At 40.4% G+C, this 18,387-nt stretch overlaps 1 protein-coding gene across 1 annotated transcript in view; it reads right to left on the bottom strand.

The window, feature by feature from the left end:
* The window catches only part of CDKL5 (cyclin dependent kinase like 5), a 143,212-nt gene that overhangs the window by 71,390 nt on the left and 53,435 nt on the right, over nucleotides 1–18,387 (bottom strand). Inside the window, 1 exon segment of the mRNA XM_027775474.1 lies at nucleotides 9,505–9,550. Within this exon segment, the coding sequence (XP_027631275.1) occupies nucleotides 9,505–9,550 (46 nt within the window).

Raw genomic sequence — 18,387 nt, 5'->3', positions numbered from 1 at the left:
ACAGAATTCAAGTACAAATTTGAGAGGCCAGGTGGTGGCACAGTGATGACACAGTTGGACCTACATAGGAATGGTCCCATGTTTACATTCTGGGACCTCCCTGGCTATGTGTGACACTGATCCCTTTCAGCTGAGACTGATGGTGGGTCACAGCAAGAAGACCTGGTTGGGGCTGCCTATCTCTCTGCTTCTCGTGGAAGAAATGAATAAATCAACTTCAAGAAATAAAAATCAAAATTAAAAAAAAAAGTACAAGTTTATTTTGGTGCAAAAAAATATTGGAAATCCATGTATAGCTTTTTCGTAATATGCATTTTCCATGAACATTTTGAAGACTCCTGTGTGTGTGCGCACGCACAAAGTCATTAAGAAGATCCATAAGCTAAGCTGGAGTTGGGTACAAATAAATGTTACAATGAAGTCGCTAAGTAAATACAGCTGGCACATCCTCCTTAATCAAATGCTTATTGATTCCTGGCACCCACAAAGCAATAGGGAAAAGGGGCACATTGCATTATTAGCGACCGGTGGCACTTTTACTTGCTAACAGTCATCTCAGGATGGCTATATCAGAATGGCTTTAGTAGATGCAATACTGGAATAACTACGAAGATCTAGACTTTGGAGTCAGCCTTTTAACCAACTAATAGTGAGACATATAATTTTGGGCAAGGCACTTTTATGGAGTTATTAATTCCCTAAGAACAAACAAAATGTGCATTCTTCATTACTTGGCACATCCTAGAATTTTGTTTCTCTAAGTACTTTTAAAATTCCTAGCCTGCCGTGAACTTTATGATGAACACTCAACTCCCGGATGACAGGGGAAAGGAATGTGCATTCCACTTTCACATGCTTCCTCTCTTCAGAAGTTCAGAAAGGAAAAGAGCACTTGAGTGAAGCAGTTTACCGAAGGTAAAAGCACAGCCCACTGAAATGAACACAAAAAGCACTGCCTTCTAGTTGAAGTAATCTTTGTCAATTATTTCCCTAGGACAGCTCATCCAGCTTACAAATGAAGAAAACAAGTCTGGAAAGGACAACTAAGGTTCCCAGGGTGAGTGAGCTGAAGGTCACATTGTACCTCACAGCCTGAGCAAATTACAGGGGCACCGGTGGTACGACATAACACGGCGAGTCTGGAAGTGAGTCACAACATCCAGGACAGGTCTAGACTGTCGCTGTTTAGCCAACTGGCAGAGCAGCATGGGAAGGGAGGGGAAAAGTTCAGTGAAGCTCCTGGATCAACATTTTAGTCTCCGTTAATAACACCCAACTTTGGGTCTTGGGTAATGCTGGATTTACCCTGAAGGTCACCTTCCAGCTAAGAGTAGTACTTCCTAAGTGGTACCTGCTTATGCATGTGCCTACCCCCTCATCATCTGTCACCACCCAAGAGCTTTGGCTGAATGCAGGAGCAACCCTGGCCATTATGTGCAGATCTATACCTCGAGCTATCTAATTTATATATGAGAGGGCTTCAAAGAGGTCATGGAAAAATGGAATTAAAGTACAAGTTTAGGGGCCCGACAGTGGTACAGTGGTAGAAAACAACACTCTACAAGGCAGTCTCACATGGGAAGGTTCCTGGCTCAAGTCCAAAGACCTCCCCGAGTAGGCCAGGCACATGTGTACCATGATCCAGAGCGGGCTGAGAGAGAGGCATAGCATCAGGACCCTGTTGGGAGCGCTGTTTCTTGCTGTCTTTCTTGCTCATGGGAGAAATAAACTTTAAGAAAAGAAGAGAAGCCAGCAAGTAATGCAGTGGTTGAGGCACTGTACTCCCATATGACCAACCACAGTTCAAGTCCTGGACCCAGCCACTTGAAAATCATGCCAGACGCATGTGCATGCATGCCCAAAAGCCCAAGAGGAGAATGGAAGAGAAGGGATTGTGGTGTAGCCACCTCCTCTGGGAGGTGATTTCTCACGTTCTCTCTGGCAACCACATATGTCCTATGGCAAACCAAAAGAAGAAGAAAAAAGAAAAAGAAAGAGGAAGGAAGAAAGAAGAAAGAAGGAGAAGAAGAAAGTACAAGTTTATTTTGATGGGAAAAAAGTTTAAGTCCATGCCTCTTTTTTTCATAATAAATATATTTTTCATAAACTTTATGAAGAACATAGAGACTCCACTGAATAAGAACTAAATGGGAGGCCAGAAAAAAAGGACATTAAGCAAAAACAAACAATAAACTGACCTAATTGTCAGCTTACCAGTAAGGCAAGTTAACACACCTAAAAATCAAGAGAGACTGTTCTCTGAAGTAAAAGAGAACGATTTTTAAGGAGAAAGATCACAAGAGCAAAAGGAATCCAAAGATAAGAAAGTGATGAAAAGAGAAAATTCCAAAGATGAGCAGAAACTCTATTGTAACTCTATTTTTAAAGAACTGTGGGCTTGGAAAAGAAATCCAGGAATAGCTATAACCTACTTTATGAAATCACAAATCTGACATTTTTGTATAGCCAAAGAGGCCCCCCCCAAAACGGACCTTTAAATGGATCCACTGAGAGAGAAAGTCAACCCATCCGGTACAAAACCACGGGGGTACCATGCTTGAGTCTGCTTGCCCTGATTGAAGAAGGAACATCTACTGCGGGACATTTAATGTGGCTGGGGGTGAGAATGCTGCTCCTGCTGCTCTGTGCACCAGAAAAGATGAGGACTCTTTAATCCTGGGAGATGAAGGGGAGGCAAAAGCACAGTGGAGGGCCAGTCAGTGGCATGGTGGTTGGGGTGGCTGGATCCCACATGGCCAACTTTGTGATTCTAGTCCCGGGCCTGGCGGCTTGAAAAATATAGTAACATGTATGCATGTGTGCCCAAAATCTAAAGAGAGGAACAGAAAAGAGACTGCACCATGGCTATTTCCCACTCCCAATAAGCTATAATTTCTCTCTTCTCTTCTTTCTCTGTCTCCAGCGAGTACATGTGGCCTATAGCAAGGGGGGGGGTGGTGGAGGAGGCACAGTGTAAATTTATGAAACCATGAAAGGTGCAAAATGATCACCAAATCCTAGAAGAATTCTTAAAGTTGGGAAGAAATCCATTTTGGACCTGAAAAAGAAATGCAGTGAAATCGTGACTACCCATGATGTCCATGCTTGGTTCGTCAAATTCTTCATTTAATCAAGAGTTGAAAATTTGGTTTCAAGGCCTCTCTTAGCAGAGAAATTGGGCTCTTGAATTTAAGAGCTGAAGATGATGAACGCTTATTTTGTACCATTATACAAAACAGGAGATCAGAGTATCCTGATCCAGAGATGAGGATAGAGTTTTCTAGCGTTGGGGTAAAAATAAGAACGCAATAAATGTGAGAAAAGAATAGATGATCAACTAAGCATTCTCTAATAATTAAGAAGAATAAATATGTCCATTCCAAGAGCAAAACACTTATCCACAGAAAACAAAATCAGCAGTAGGATATGAAATGTAGGCAATTTTATCTGACATAAAAACAGACACAGCCTGAATTCCATCTTATCCGCCATGTACTGAGGACAAGTAAGGAGGATCCCTCCCTTACCCCATCATCTGTACATTCCAGGAGAGATCACAAGGCCCAAAGACACGAAAGGAATGCTCAAACATATGTCAGAACCAAATTCTAGACCACAGATTCTCCTAAAGGATAGAGAGACCACATGTCTCATCCTTGTTGGTTCAAAGCCATCTAGTCTAACAACAGAAGTAGAAGATTATCATCCGAACGTCAAATTTCATTGAACCAGAGTGGAGTTAGAGGGAGGGTAGGAGATCAGGCTACATCTGTAATTATACATAATTATGGAAGCACTTACTTAGCTATTGGGCCAGCGGGGAAGTTATGGCACATTTTTGCACAGAAAAACATAGAAAAATGCATCATGACTTTCCCAATGACCTAGTAATCTCTAACATTTTTACGGTTTGTAGTCATTATTTTCTCTTCTCAGAAAATTCAAATAATGAAGAGAACTAATTCAATAGAGGTTACAGGTCAATCAGGTATCTACTGGTTACTGTTTTTCTGTGAGAACTTACATTAATAGACAAAGTTATAATACCATCGTGCAGGATATCATTAAGAATTATCTAAGATTGCAAATTTATGATGAAGTATCAAGAAGTAGAAGTCATCAAAGCAAGAAAGCAATGAACTCCGGAAGTGATCCCAGATGTTTATCACTCAAACATTCCTCCCTTTTAATCAGAGTCTTTATCCCCAACCTAGGTGTCAAAGCCTCTCAGGGAGAAAGCGGGGGAAGATACTGATGAATAAATAGCCCGATATGTCAGCTAACAAGTGGAGAATAAAAACCTGAAAAAGGAAGGCAGAAAGGCAGGAATAGAAAAGCAAATGAAGAGGGACCAGCAGTTGGTGTATATAGTCAACTGTGGTTTGAGTCCTGGACCCGGTGGCTTAAACTCACGCCTGGTGCGTGTGTGTGCGTGCCCCAGATCCCGAGAGGAGAATGGAGGAGAAGGGATTGCAGTGTGGCCATCCCCCCACCCCCCGCCCCAGGGAGGGGGGATTTCTCACTTTCTGTCTCTCTGTCTTTCTGACAAGCGCACATGCCCTATAGTAAAAACCTCTCAAAACAAACAAACAAACAAACAAATGAAGAGAAAACTAACAAACCTCTTTCTGGGGGGACAAGGTCTTGCTGTCGCCAATCTCAGCCTCCCAGCTGGTACTTCAGGCATGTAGCACCACGCCTGGCTCTTTTTTCTTTTTTCTTCTTTATTTACATTTAATCACTGTACATCTTTACAACTTACAACATGGTTTTTCCCAACATGCATGAAGTGCATGTCAGTCAAGTCAAAGATATTACCATATACATCATCAACAGGTAATTTTCCATTTCTGCTCATTTTATTTTTCCTGGGCCCCCCACCCCCTAACCGATGCACTCTACAGTATCTATGCTTTCCCTCCTTGCTATTATTTCTTCCGTTCTTTTCGTTTTTGCCTGGCTCTTTGTTTGTTTGTTTGTTTTGTTTTCTTAAAGAGGTTTTTGTCTTAGGGTGCGTATACTTACCCATGGGAGAGCGACAGACAGACAGAGACAGTGAGAAGAAAAGTCAGAAATGGCACTGCAAAGGGGATGGCCACACTGCTATCCCTTCTCCTTTCTCCTCCTAGGATTTTTTTTTTTTTTGGAGAGGTTTTCGCTATAGGGCGCGTGCGCTCGCCAGAGAGACAGAGAGACAGAAAGCGAGAAATCAAACCCCAGGGGGGCTGGTCACGCCACAATCCCTTCTCCTCCATCCTCCTCTCGGGATCTTGGGCACACACGCACACGCGCCCGGCGTGAGTTTAAGCCACTGGGTCCGGGACTCGAATCGCAGTAGACTATGTGGGAGTCCAGCAACATAGCCATTACGCTAACTGCTGGTTCCCTCTCCTCCTAGGATCTTGAGCATGCATGTAACACGTGCTCAGGATGAGTGTCAAGCCAATGGGTCTGAGGTTTGAACAGCTGTTGGCCATGTGGGAGTCCAGTGATGTAACCGCTATGCCATCTGCTGGCCCCATGCTTGGCTCTCTTTTATACTGGGTCTTGCTATTTTCACATGACCAGCCTCAAGCTCATGATCCTCTTGCCTCAGCCTTCCTGAGTCACTGAAATTACAGATACATGCCATTGTTTCTGGCCTTTAGGTTGGACTAAGAATCATACCTAGGTCTCCCGTGTGGTCCCAGCCTGCCAAGCACGGTGTCTTACCAGCACACCAGCACAGCCGGGCCAAATTTTTAATTGCTTTTTTTTTTCTTATTGTGGTGGTCTAGCCTACAATCTTACTATAAAAATTGCTCCTCCTCCCCAAAAGAGAACACTGGATCTTCTAAGAAATATTACATAGTTGTTATAACCTAAGTTAACTATAAAGCAAACTTCTTGTCATAATTTTAGTTTTATTTTGTCAACTTAAAGCTGCATTATAACCTCTTATTTATTATGAAATTTTAGTTCCCATTTTAAATGGTGATCTGTTATCATGGGATAATGAAGAGCTCTTGAACTAAACAGTGATCTACCTTAAAATGTAGTTTCATAAACATTTTAAACTAATTTGTGGGTACATTATCATGGTCCTTTAAAGCTATCAGAAGGTGACATATACTCACAAAACATCCCTAGATATTATCAGTGAGAGAGTACTTGATTAGCTCAAACACAGGTCAGACCAAGTACAGATCCTATTTCAATTCAGTGATGTCTTTTCAGAATTGTTTTATTATCTTCACAAAGAATTTGGACTTTGTATTTAGAATAATCACTATCTTAAGAATATTTTCAGAGTACCTAATAGAAAGGATTGATGAGAGCTATGTGACAATATGGGCAATGTTATCATGACACTCCATAGCTTATTATAAAATTTAAGATAATAAACCCATTCAGAATTAAACAGTTTACACAGAGGCTGGACATTCTCACCTGTAAGAGACTATGAGAAGTCTCCTAAAATGTTCATGGAAAATGCATATTATGAAGACATAGACATGGATTTCAAAATTTTTTGCCAAAACAAACTGATACCTGAACTGCATTTCCCACCACCTTTTTGAAGCCCCCACATATTTATACACTTCGTGCTCCCAAAGGGTGGTTCACCACCCAGGTACCCCTTCCCTTTCTTTCCATTAAGTAAGACACTATTCTCATAGGAGGAAAAGGGTAAATACAGATAAGAGCGTATTCAATCTCCCAGAGGGAACTGGAAATATGAGTGAAGTAGGTCTATAACAGAACTGGAATTAAAAAGCATGTAAGTCATTGGAATTGTCTTCAGATTCTACCATAGCAATGCTGCAAACGTGCCCCTCCAGGAAGATGTGTAGGGGTGTGTGGGTGTACAGTGACGAGGCGGGCTGGGTGATACGGCTGTGTGCATGTAAGGAATGTGCTGGCAGAGATGCGGCAGAGTGGATTAATGTTTTGTCTGCTCAATGAAATAAGGGCAGATCAAATGTTTTCCTGTCTCGACTCTTCGTGCACTTCCGATTGCTACAATGAAGTAAGAGCAGATCAAATGTTTTCCTGTCTAGACTCTTCGCGCACTTCCGATTGCTACAATGAAGTAAGGGCAGATCAAATGTTTTCTCTGTCTGGACTATTTGTGCACTTCCGGTTGCAATCTCTGCCTCCTCAAAATGATCAAAGTCCACGTCTCCATTTGGGCAGTTTCTATTCGGTTTTCTTGTTATTTATTTATAGGTCTTATTTCTACCAATAGGTCATACACTTCTTGAAATTACACACATGAGTTATCTTCCGGGCTTTTACAGCACCTGACTCAGAGCTCAATGAATTTCAGCAGATACACTAGTGATGGTCACTTTGAAGATACAGTAACAGGTAAAAATATATCACTGAAGTGAAGGATTGGTATGCACAAGATAGACTGTATAGAAGATGGTACTTAATTTTTTGTTTTTGTTTTTTAAACCAAAGGCATAACGACACACATGGCCTAGTTTGTGCGCCTATATGACAACTGTTATTTTTGGTGGTAACTGATGCTTGCTGGTGTGTCCTACAAGATGAATGCACAGTCAGAAGTCTTAAAACGCTCGCAAAGGTTATGCTTTGATCTACCATTGCAACCACTCATTTTGGAGCTCGCCATTGGTCTTTTGGTCACCTGTCTTTTTAGTCCCAGAGTCACTGCTCAAAGAGCTCATTTCCAATGGTTTCACAGTGGGTTGCCCCGGGGAGCTACTGCTTCCTGTTAGACCACAGGTACACCATTTGAAGCAAGTTTTGTCTTCCCCCAAGAAGAAGCTAAAAGAATGTTCTTTTGCCTTCCCCTTCAGGCTGCGCACATAACAGCTGCTGAAGTTCCCAGCGGATATGCATGTTCTCCACATACCCAGCCCATCAGAGCTGGATCACATCAAATACTGTTCAGTCTATCCAGGGTTAGTTAGCAAACAAACCCTTCTCGTTACTTAAAAGTTTGCTAAGTCACTGAGATAAGGGTGATGAAATTGTTGCTAAATACAAAACCAGGTGGCTTGTAAATGTGTGCTCCTGAAGGTGGGCTATGACTGCTATTTTCATATTTTCCGAAGGTTGTTGCTGTGCTGGTACCTCTTACCCCTACCCTACTGTTTTCAAATGGCAGGCTGTGACTCATTAGTGGTGAAATCAATGTATATGATGTCACAGTAGACGTTTACATTAATTGACATGCACAGGAGAGAACAGAAAACAGAGACTGTCACATTAGTATGATAAAGTATTAGGTTGTCGGGAAAGTCATGATGCATTTTTGCATAGGAAAACATAGAAAAATACATCGTGACTCTCCTGACAACCTGATAGTCTGTGACACTTCTGCTTCGGTTACATATACTGTAGTACAGTGTACTGGTTAGGATAACAAATACATTTCTACTGTGGGTTTCTGTCCAAAAAAGTTTAAAAAAAAAATGCTGCCTGGAGCTCCTTGCAGCCATGTGTATTTTTATGATCGGTTTCCCTACTTCATGACCTTTGGATGGCCAATGCCTTCAATTTTAAAACTAATGAACTACTGAAATACTTTATTTTAAACTTTCTCACCCAGCACAGGGTAACTTTAACACTCCATCTGAAATGATCTGACTGTGTGATTGGGCCTCCAAGTACAGTATTTCTTCTTGAAAAGTTCTTGGTCTTCCGATGAATTCTGCTAAATATAAAATCACTCTTGTCTACCACTTACCCTTCTATTTCTAACTCTGACTAGGAACCAGAGATCACAGTAACCAACACTGAAACTTGTCACGCAGCACTCACTGCTAGTGTGAACCCACAGAAGTACTGAAGGGACTTCAAAGAGTCTGTGGGGAAAATGAAATTTAAGGATGTGTTTATATTGGCACAAAAAAACCTGAAATCTGTGCATAGCGTTTTCATAATATGTGTTTCCCATGAACTTTTTTTTTATTATCATCATAATCTTCTTTATATGACATTGGATTACATATAACTTTACAGTGTATTACATTGCTTTTTCAAAAGGGAGTGCCATGCATGTCAGTCAATACAGAGACATTAATCTCCCCGCTTCAACATTCAATATCTTTTCTATGTTTTCCCCAATCAGTATTATTATTATTCTAATTATTTTTTTAAAACAGTCAATCGCTATTTCTCATTTTGCTTGTAAAAATACTTTGCCCTTCGTGATCCCATGAACTTTTTGAAGATCCTGTATATTTACTTCAAATGTGTTTTTTTTTCATGTTAATAATATGCCTTCTATCATGTTTTTGGGGCAAGATTTCCAATAATGATTTTACCTTCAAATGCAAAAAAAATATTCTAACATCATGAGATTTGAAAAGATTCGCATAGAAGGAACATTTTTAAAAACAAAGCATGATAATAAGCTATGCATGTTCATTGTTTGAGACTGACTTTAAAATTTCAAGAACTGACAGGGTCTAGACAGCTAAAATCCCAGCTCTTCCATGTTCTGTTTACAAAAACTTAATACAGAAGGAAAAAATAAATATGTTATACCTTCACTGTCCTTGAATTTCTTGATCGCCACAATTTCATGTGTTTCCTGCAAAGGAAAAGAGGCAGAAGGAAAGTCATTCTTCAGTGTTTTACCAGCTAGGGATCTCAAGTGCCTGGAGGGTATATTCCAGGGCAGAGTAGCAAGAACCCAGATAGTACAAAATATATCCTTCTCCTCCCTAGCCCTGTATTTCTTGGTTCCAAAATTCTCTTCGCTACCCCACAGACATGGTCAGGACAGGAAGAGGAAAGGGAAGAGGGAGGGGAGTAAAGCACAGTGATGGTGGTATTAAGTGCAAGAATCATAAATCAGAAGTACCAATGTCTTGAGGCTACTTCCAAAGTGCCCAGGTGAGCAGTACAGCGCGCACACCACTGTAATGCCCCTGAAACCCAGAGGCACATTCAATTTGGGCTTCTAAGACCAAAAAAGGGCCTTTATAATACCTAGAAGCTGCTGGTAGCAGGCCTGTTCCAAGTGACCTCCCTTCATCCCCCTTTTCCTAACAAACATATCTAGTTATTCAGCAGCTCTTCTCAATGAATGGTCATTGCAAACCCCACTGGAGAAAACATTCCATCACCACATACTGATCATCGCCTTCCCTCTGCCTTTACATATCTCTTCAGAACAGTTCTGTGAACAGAACTTACTTTAAAACTTTTTTTTTTTGGTCCAGGGAGAAGAAAACAAGGGTTTGAAAGGAAATGGTAATACTAAGAACAAAATATCACTAGGCTAAATAATTTGGGTCTAATTGTGGTGCATGAAAGGAATAAAAAAAAAAAAGCTTTGGATAAAATAATTAATATAGAGTCTTCAAAGGCAACATATCAGATAGAAAGCCTTCTGAATGACTCAAGGTCTGCTCTTTTTTTTACCCAAAGTGGGTCTACTTTCAGATCAAATCTTTTAATAAAACACTGTCCCTGAATCAAAACAAAGACTTTAAAACTGGACAGAATGCCAGGATATAACCAATAAGGTACAAACCATTAACTTAGTAAGAGCATATGCTTTTCTCCTAAGTCCTTTTCAAGAGCAAGGACAATCAGGAGGAGAGAAGGGAGGGAGGGAAGAGACCATTTTTAATCATTATGCTGAAAGACAAGCTCTGAGTCCTAACTAGTACATCAAATCCTTTCAGTTTCCCATCTGTCCATTGATAATGAAAATAATCAGCATTTATTTCTACGCTACAGAAAAAAAAATCTGAAAGGGCTATAAGCTAGTGAGGAAAAAGATACTTCTCATGGGTATTTCATGTTGCTTTTAATGGAGGAATAGATAAAACTTTGAGGTACAGAAGACTTTCAAGATACAACTTATTTCTGTATTAGTGAATCTTCTGACTCAAAGAAACTCAGTCTTCTGAGCACTTTCTGATATTTAACTGCTTTATTTATTTATTGTTTTTAAATTTTGTTACAGGGCATGTACACTTGCCCGAGAGAGAGGGAAAGTGAGAAAGCATCCCCCTGGGGTGGGAGAGATGGCCGTGTTGCAATCCCTTCTCCTCCATTCACCTCTCAGGATTTTGGGCACATGCATACACGTGCCTGATGTGCTTTTCAAGCTACCGGGTCTGGACTTGAACCACTCAGTTGGTTATGTGAGACTTAGCCGTCTTAGCCACCACACCAATCAGCTGGCCCTAACTGCTGTATTAATTCAGAAGGAATCAATGCCAACTCTAAGTGATGTGGGAGATTACCAGCATAGGTTAGTACAAGGGTGAGTGAGTGGGTGATTGTCAACAAGCTACTCTCTCCTAATACAATTGATATCCTTTTCTTACTTGGCTCTTCAAATGGCTCTAGCCAGCAATCTATCTACAGCATTACTGAAAGAACAAACCCCATTGGGAAACTTCTCCTGCTTTTTGCTCGCAGCACAAAGTAAGAAATACGCTTCTGGAAAGAGAAAAACTGTTCACCTCTCAAATGAACATCTATCCAAGTAATGTCCTATCTTATTTTTCCACTCTAACTGGAAGAATCCCACATACATTTAAACATTGCACCCTAAATGTTAAAACTTTGCCTGATTTGTTTGATATCTGTTGATCATAATGTGTATGGTATCTTCAACTGGACTTCGGTGAAGTGTATTCATGTTGGGTAAATTCACTTTATAAGCTGTGATGTATAGTGATTAAATGTGTAAAATAAATTTAAAAATTTTAAATGTATTATTTTTAAAAAAAAGAAATATAAGAAAAAAAAACTTTGCCTGATTTTGTAAAAGATCTATATGACTGCAAATTTACATTTAGTGACTATCACTCTTACATAATTTTGAAGAAACTCATTAGCTTCACCACCGCCACCCAGTGTCTCATAAACAGAATTTACTATATAAAACAGGTAACTAAAGGGAGTTGAGTAAAATGAAATGTTATTATTTTATTTACCCTTCACCAATATCAGGGAAAACCACTTTCCTCTTACCTTGCTCTTCTAGTAAGGCTTAAAAGGAAGCCAAATAGACAAAAATTTCCTCTATAAAATCAATTTAATGTTGATTGAAAGCACATGCAATTAACAGGAGATACTAGAAAGAATTTAACATTTCACTTTATTCTCAAATTGCTTATAATAGTACAAGCTCATTACAAAATACATATATTCCCCCCCCCCATAGGGCACATGTGCTCACCAGAGACAGAGAAAGGGAAGTGAGAAATCACCCCCAGGGGGATGACCATGCCACAATCCCTTCTCTTCCATTCTCCTCTCAGGATTTTGGGCATGCATGAACACATGCCTGGAGTGATTTTTCAAGCCATCAGGTCCTGGACCATGTGGGAATCCAGTGCCTTAACTACCATGCCACTTGCTGGCCCATAAAATTAAAAAAAATAAAATAAAAAAATATCCAGAGTTAGCCCTACAGCACAGCAGTTAAGGGAGCCAGATTCCACATGGCTAACCATTGTTCAAGTTCTGGCTCTAGCAGCTTAAAAAATAAAAAGCAAAAAACAAACAACAACAACAAAAGACACTACCACCAGGCTCATGTGCTTGCATGCCCCAAATCCTGATGGAATAGAGAAATGGAGGAAAAGAAAAGCGGTGTAACCATGCCCCACTTGTGGTGGTTGGGGAGGAGTACTCTCTCATGCATTCTGCTGAGTGTGTGTGCCTTCTGGTTATGAACACACACACACACACCTTGCTAACATTTTGATATATTTCCTGTAGTAAATTTTTCTCAAATTGGAATAGTGATATTATATATCCTGTTGTATGCTGGTTTTTTTTTCACTTAATATTAGATAAGCAACATTTTAACCTGTCTTAAAATAATTTCAGAAACCACCGTTTTTAATGGATGGTTATTTAACCAGTCTATCAGTGAACATACATCACATCTGCATACTTATTTCTATAGAGTAAATTCTGTAAGTGGTATAATTGATTCAAAGGACACAGATATTAAAGGCTCCTAAAACATACTCCCAAATTGACACCCAAAGCGTATCATGTCACAGTCTCTTAAGCAGTGTATTGGAATACCCACTCTCAACCACCACCAAAACAAAAAATAATCATTCAAACAAAAAATCTTTGGAATTCATACAGATTAAAGAAATCTTCTTCTTTGAACTGACAAGTAAAATGAGGAGTACTAGAGTTCATATTTTTCTTACCGATTCATGGGCAAATTCTATTACAAATATTCTCCCTAGATTGTTGTGATTGACTATTTAGGGTTTAGATGTCATTGTTATTGAATTCAACTTTTTACTACATAGTCACATTTACTAATACAGGTCTGTTTTTTGTTTGTTTGTTTGTTTGTTTGTTTTTTGCTATAGTGCATGTGCGCTTACCAGACAGACAGAGAGAGACAGAGAGACAGAAAGCGAGAAATCAACCCCCAGGGGGGATGGCCATGCCGCAATCCCTTCTCCTCCATTCTTCTCTTGGGATCTTGGGCACGTATACACACACGCCTGGCATGAGTTTTAAGCCACCGGGTCCAGGACGCAAATCATGGTCAACTACATGGGAGTCCAGCGACATAGCCATTATGCCAACTGCTGGTCCCCAATACAGGTCTTCTTGCTGTTGTTGAATTTAACTTATTACACAGTCCCACTTATGATATAGCCTTTGTAATTATGTCCACTGCTTTAGAGCTCAGAGTCCTTACTTGGCCTGAGCATGGCTAATAATCATCCAAATGTATGCATCTTGATGTTATCATTTCTTTCCTGAAATCTTTATTCATTTGTAATTTAATATATGGCACAGTGAGGAACCTTAGATTTAATATAATTTTCAAAGATTGAATCAATTTTCCTAACACCCTTCACTGTGGATTTGCAGTTCTTTGTTATAAAATCACGTCCTCACACATATATTCTACATTTGCTCTCAGAGCTTTCTAGTTCACTCTTCTTGTGCCAGAACCAGTTTAAATGATTATGACCTTAACTGTTATAAATTAATGTGGATTATTTTGGGTCATGGGAAAAGTCATGATGCATTGTTGCATAGGAAAATATGTCACGCGTTTTCTGATGACCCAGTAGATAGATCCTCTTTCTCCTAATACCATTCTGTTATGTAAATTTATTCTTGGGAGTAAGTTGTTAAATTTAATTTGTAATTACATACACATGAGCTGTTGTATTTCACGTATATTTCTTTACATGTTCAATTGGCCTGTTACCACCAGTCCTTTTTCTCCTAGGGTTTTCACAAATTTAGTTCTTGATTTGCATACAATTTTTTGCTCAGCCAGAGTACATCTTTGAATGGTTTTCTGAGCAAGTACCCTGTTTTCCAAATCTTTGCAGATCTGGACATCCTCACACTCATGACAACGTGGCGGGCACAGACATCTTGAGAAAGCAGCCTCCCTGTTCTTCAGGGGCCCTGAATGCCTGTGTATATGGCAAAGCCCTGGAAAATGCCAATCACATCACAGACAGGTATCGCAGATCCATATGCTTCTTAAAGCAACTTTAAAGCAGATGGGAGTAAAGTGTCTTGCTGCAACAAAATCCATATATCAAGATATTTTCCCAAGAAGAAGAAAATGAAGGGTCTTCAAGGAAGGGCTGTCATTTTCTAGCATAAATTTTATCAGTGGCTCCAAACAGGAGCAATGCCCTGATGGTCTCTGGTATTGAGTGCTGGAGAAAAGAAGAAGTCTGAGGCCAATGTGGGTTTGGTTGTGATATAAATACTTCTTTTGTTCCTGCCTAGCTATTGTTAGGGCTTTTCCTTGAAATAAAAATTTCAAATCATTGGAATATATCTAGAGGTATGTCTGCATGTGTGTTTGTATAATTTTTCTGAACTAGTATTACTTGGAAATGGACAAAACTAAAATTGTCTCCACTCCTGTTTTTCTAGTATTTGGCACCACAAGCCTTACAATGTTAAAACTGGCTTACCAGTGCCGGGAATAGCAGCTTCATAGTAGGTGCTCAATGAATATTTACTGACGGACTGTTTCATGAATAAATTATTCAAAACTGCTATATTGATATTATTCTTTAAGTCCTCCATTTTAGGTTTCCTCATTTTCTTTCCTTATCTCAGTCAACTTCTGCTGCAATCTTGCTTCAACCTGTTCTTTCTCTGTAGAGGTCGTATCTACCTGGCGGTCTTTTAGATGCCTTCACTTCACCTGCTTGTTAAAAACATCATTTTCAGAACTTCTAAATGTGTTGCTTCTAAATCGACACAGCAACATTCTTTTTTACCTTCCCATCTCTTTTCACGGTATTACTCTTCCACCCACCTTTTTTAAAAAAAAAACTCATCCTTACTGAGATGAAAAGAGACTGACAACAGACCACAAAAAGGATAGCTGCATTTTCAGCCACCTGAACTGCAAATACAGACCAATAGACCCTGAGCCGAGATCCCTAACAAACGTTCCTCTCATTGGGGCTAGCTGGTCCATGGCTGGACTGTCAGGGCTGGGTTCTCCAAATAAGCCAGAGCGCACCTGCCATTGCTCGTGGCTCTACAGTGCTCTCCTGACCACAGCTACTAGCCTAACCCACCCGGCTCCTCTGCATCCACCACACAGCAGTGAGCCCCAGCATGCTACGTGCCTCTCCCAGCCCTGCTCTGCACTTCCTGCCATGCCACAGATGGAGTCTCGGAGAAGACATGGACATGGAAGTGTTAATGCAAACTGGTGGGGGATAGAGAATTCAGCTCTGGTGGGATCGGGGTACAGACACCTGGGTAAGATGGCTGCCTGGTTTTCAGCCCCTCTGGACACAGGTCTAAGTCTTTGAATATTTTGCCTGATTTGGGCTCACAAAGTAGGAGAAACCGTATAAAATTCAGAACTATGCTGCCCAATCCATTCGCACTAATACATTCTCCCTGGACTCTGCCAACGCTCTTCAATGTTTAGTTTCTTAATTTACAGAATGGTAAGCTTCTATTTTTAAGTATCTTCATGAGTACTTGATGAAGAGACAGGAGGTGAAGCACCAAGGATTATCACATGTTGAGATGCTATACATAATATAGATGCAGACAGAGAAGAAACTTATGTGACAAATCACTTGTTCCAAAGAACTCGTGCTTCAAATTCACCTTATTCCTGAAAGCACACCACTGCCCTCTAACATATACAACAGAACGTCACTTGCTGTAGCCAGCAAGACAGGCATCATCTGCCACTTGTTTTTAATGTCTTACTTTAAATAATGAGGTAGTTAAAAGCTGACATTTTAAGCAATAAACTAAGAATGTGACAAAACAGAACAGTAATCCATTAATGATCATTCCTATATTTTTACCCTGAATTCTATCTCAAGATGGGAATCACATTATTTTGAAATGCAAAAAGAGTAGGTAAGTTTCAGATAAAGCTTCCTGAAGTGTACTACCACCTCCATGAGTGAGCACACGGTATCGAGGCATCTAACATTTCTCAAAATAAACTTTATCAGGTGAAAAAAAAACAGAATTAAGACCAGCAACAAATACGAAAATAACTGGACAGCTTAGAGTTCTTCCAGTATTCTCAAGATCTCCCACCCCTAAAAAGTCAAGCCTCCATCACTAAACCACCACACTGGACTGAGACATGTAACCACAAACCACTCCTGTTACTGTCTACAGCTCCTAAGCCACTGATTGATTCCCAGCATTAACTGTCTGTTATTTAAGATTTTCGCAAAGCAACTCATTGGTATTAATAGTCATAAAATGTACTAAGTTGTTTTATTCATTCGTTCATTCATTCATTCATTCTTTTTTTGGAGAGGTTTTTGCTATAGGGCATGTGCACTCACCAGAAAGACAGAGAGAGACAGAGACAGAAAGTAAGCAATCACCCCACAGGGGGTATGCCCACGCGGCAATCCCTTCTCCTCCATTCTCCTCTCAGGATCTTGGGCATGCACGCACACGCGCCCAGTGTGAGTTTAAGCCACCAGGTCCAGGACTCAAACCACAGTCGACTGTGGGAGTCCAGTGACATAGCCATTACACTAACTGCTGGTCCCACTAAGTCATTTTAAAATACAGTTATATAAACTAATTATGCTCTGGAACATATATATACAAGGAAGCAACAGGAGTCATTGTGTCATTAAGTTAAAAAACCCAACGTACAACAAGAATTAGAACAGAGGGTCAGCCAGTGGTGTGGAGGTGAAGGTGGCTGGATCCCACATGGCCAACTGCACTGTTTGCACCCTGGACCCAGCTGCTTGAAAACCACACAGGGCTCGTGTGCGTGCATGCCCCAAATCTTGAAACAAGAAATGGAGAGGGGATTGTGGTGTAGTCAACCCTCATGGGTTGACTTTTTCTTTGTCTGTGTCTCTCTCTCTTTGACAAGTGTATGTGCCCCCTGGCAAATTAAAAATGAAAGAATTAGAACAGAATAAAAAATACTGATTCTATTTTATTCTACTATTTATTGATTAAGCCATTTCAAAGGTAATACTCTACAATTCATTCTCTAATTACTTTCTGAGAAAGCCCCTCTTTGGGTGAAAGTATTTCTTCCTCCAAACTGCAAGAAAAATGACTCGAGAACTAAAGTATGTTAAACAATGACGTTAAACATTCTATTGGGTCTTCAGAAAAGTCACGACACATTTTTGGACGACTGTGTCGTGACTTTTCGAACAACCCAATATATACAGGTTTCCCAACTGTTTAACTGCTTACACACGCTGACAGTGTGAGGGAAACCCTACAAACATCAGACTCTTACTTCATAGAACAGTATGACATCAGGAAAAGTAAGCTTTAGTTTAAGTTACTATTGTTAAGCATTTCGACCCAGGCCCCATGCTAAGTGCTTCCGACGGATGATCTCATTTAATCCTCAAATCATCGCTCTCAGGAGGATTTTACCACGCTCAATCTGCAGGCAAGGATACTGGGTTTTCATGAAGTTCTATAATTTGCCCCAAGATCCCACAGCTAGAGTCGAGACTTTCAGCCCAGAAAGATTGATTCTGGATGCCATTTTTCAACCACGACTATGCTGCACTGTCTCTGTAAACCATCTATTAAGTTTTGTGTGTCGAGACCAGCAGTTGGCATAATGGCTAGGTCGCTGGACTCCCATGTAGTTCACCGCAGTTCGAGTCTCGGACCTGGTGTCTTAAACTCATGCCGGGCACAAGTGCGTCTGCGCTCAAGATCCCGAGAGGAGAATGGAGGAGAAGGGATTGCGGCGTGGCCTTCCCCCCTGGGGGCTGACTTCTTGCTTTCTGTCTCTCTGTCTGTCTTTCTGGTGAGCACATGCGCCCTATAGTAAAAACCTCTCCCCCCAAAAAAAAGTTTTGTGTGTTTTTGGTTTGGGGGTTTTTTTTAGCTTCTGTTATAGGGCATAAGTGCTTGTGTGAGAGAAAGACAGAGAGAGAGGGAAAGGGACAA

This window comes from Tupaia chinensis, unplaced genomic scaffold (genome assembly GCF_000334495.1).
Source record: "Tupaia chinensis unplaced genomic scaffold, TupChi_1.0 Scaffold000567_1, whole genome shotgun sequence".
In the NCBI taxonomy this organism is placed as follows: Eukaryota; Metazoa; Chordata; class Mammalia; order Scandentia; family Tupaiidae; genus Tupaia; species Tupaia belangeri.
Note: the sequence above shows the minus strand (reverse complement) of the source record. Positions and strands in the feature narration are given on the sequence as shown.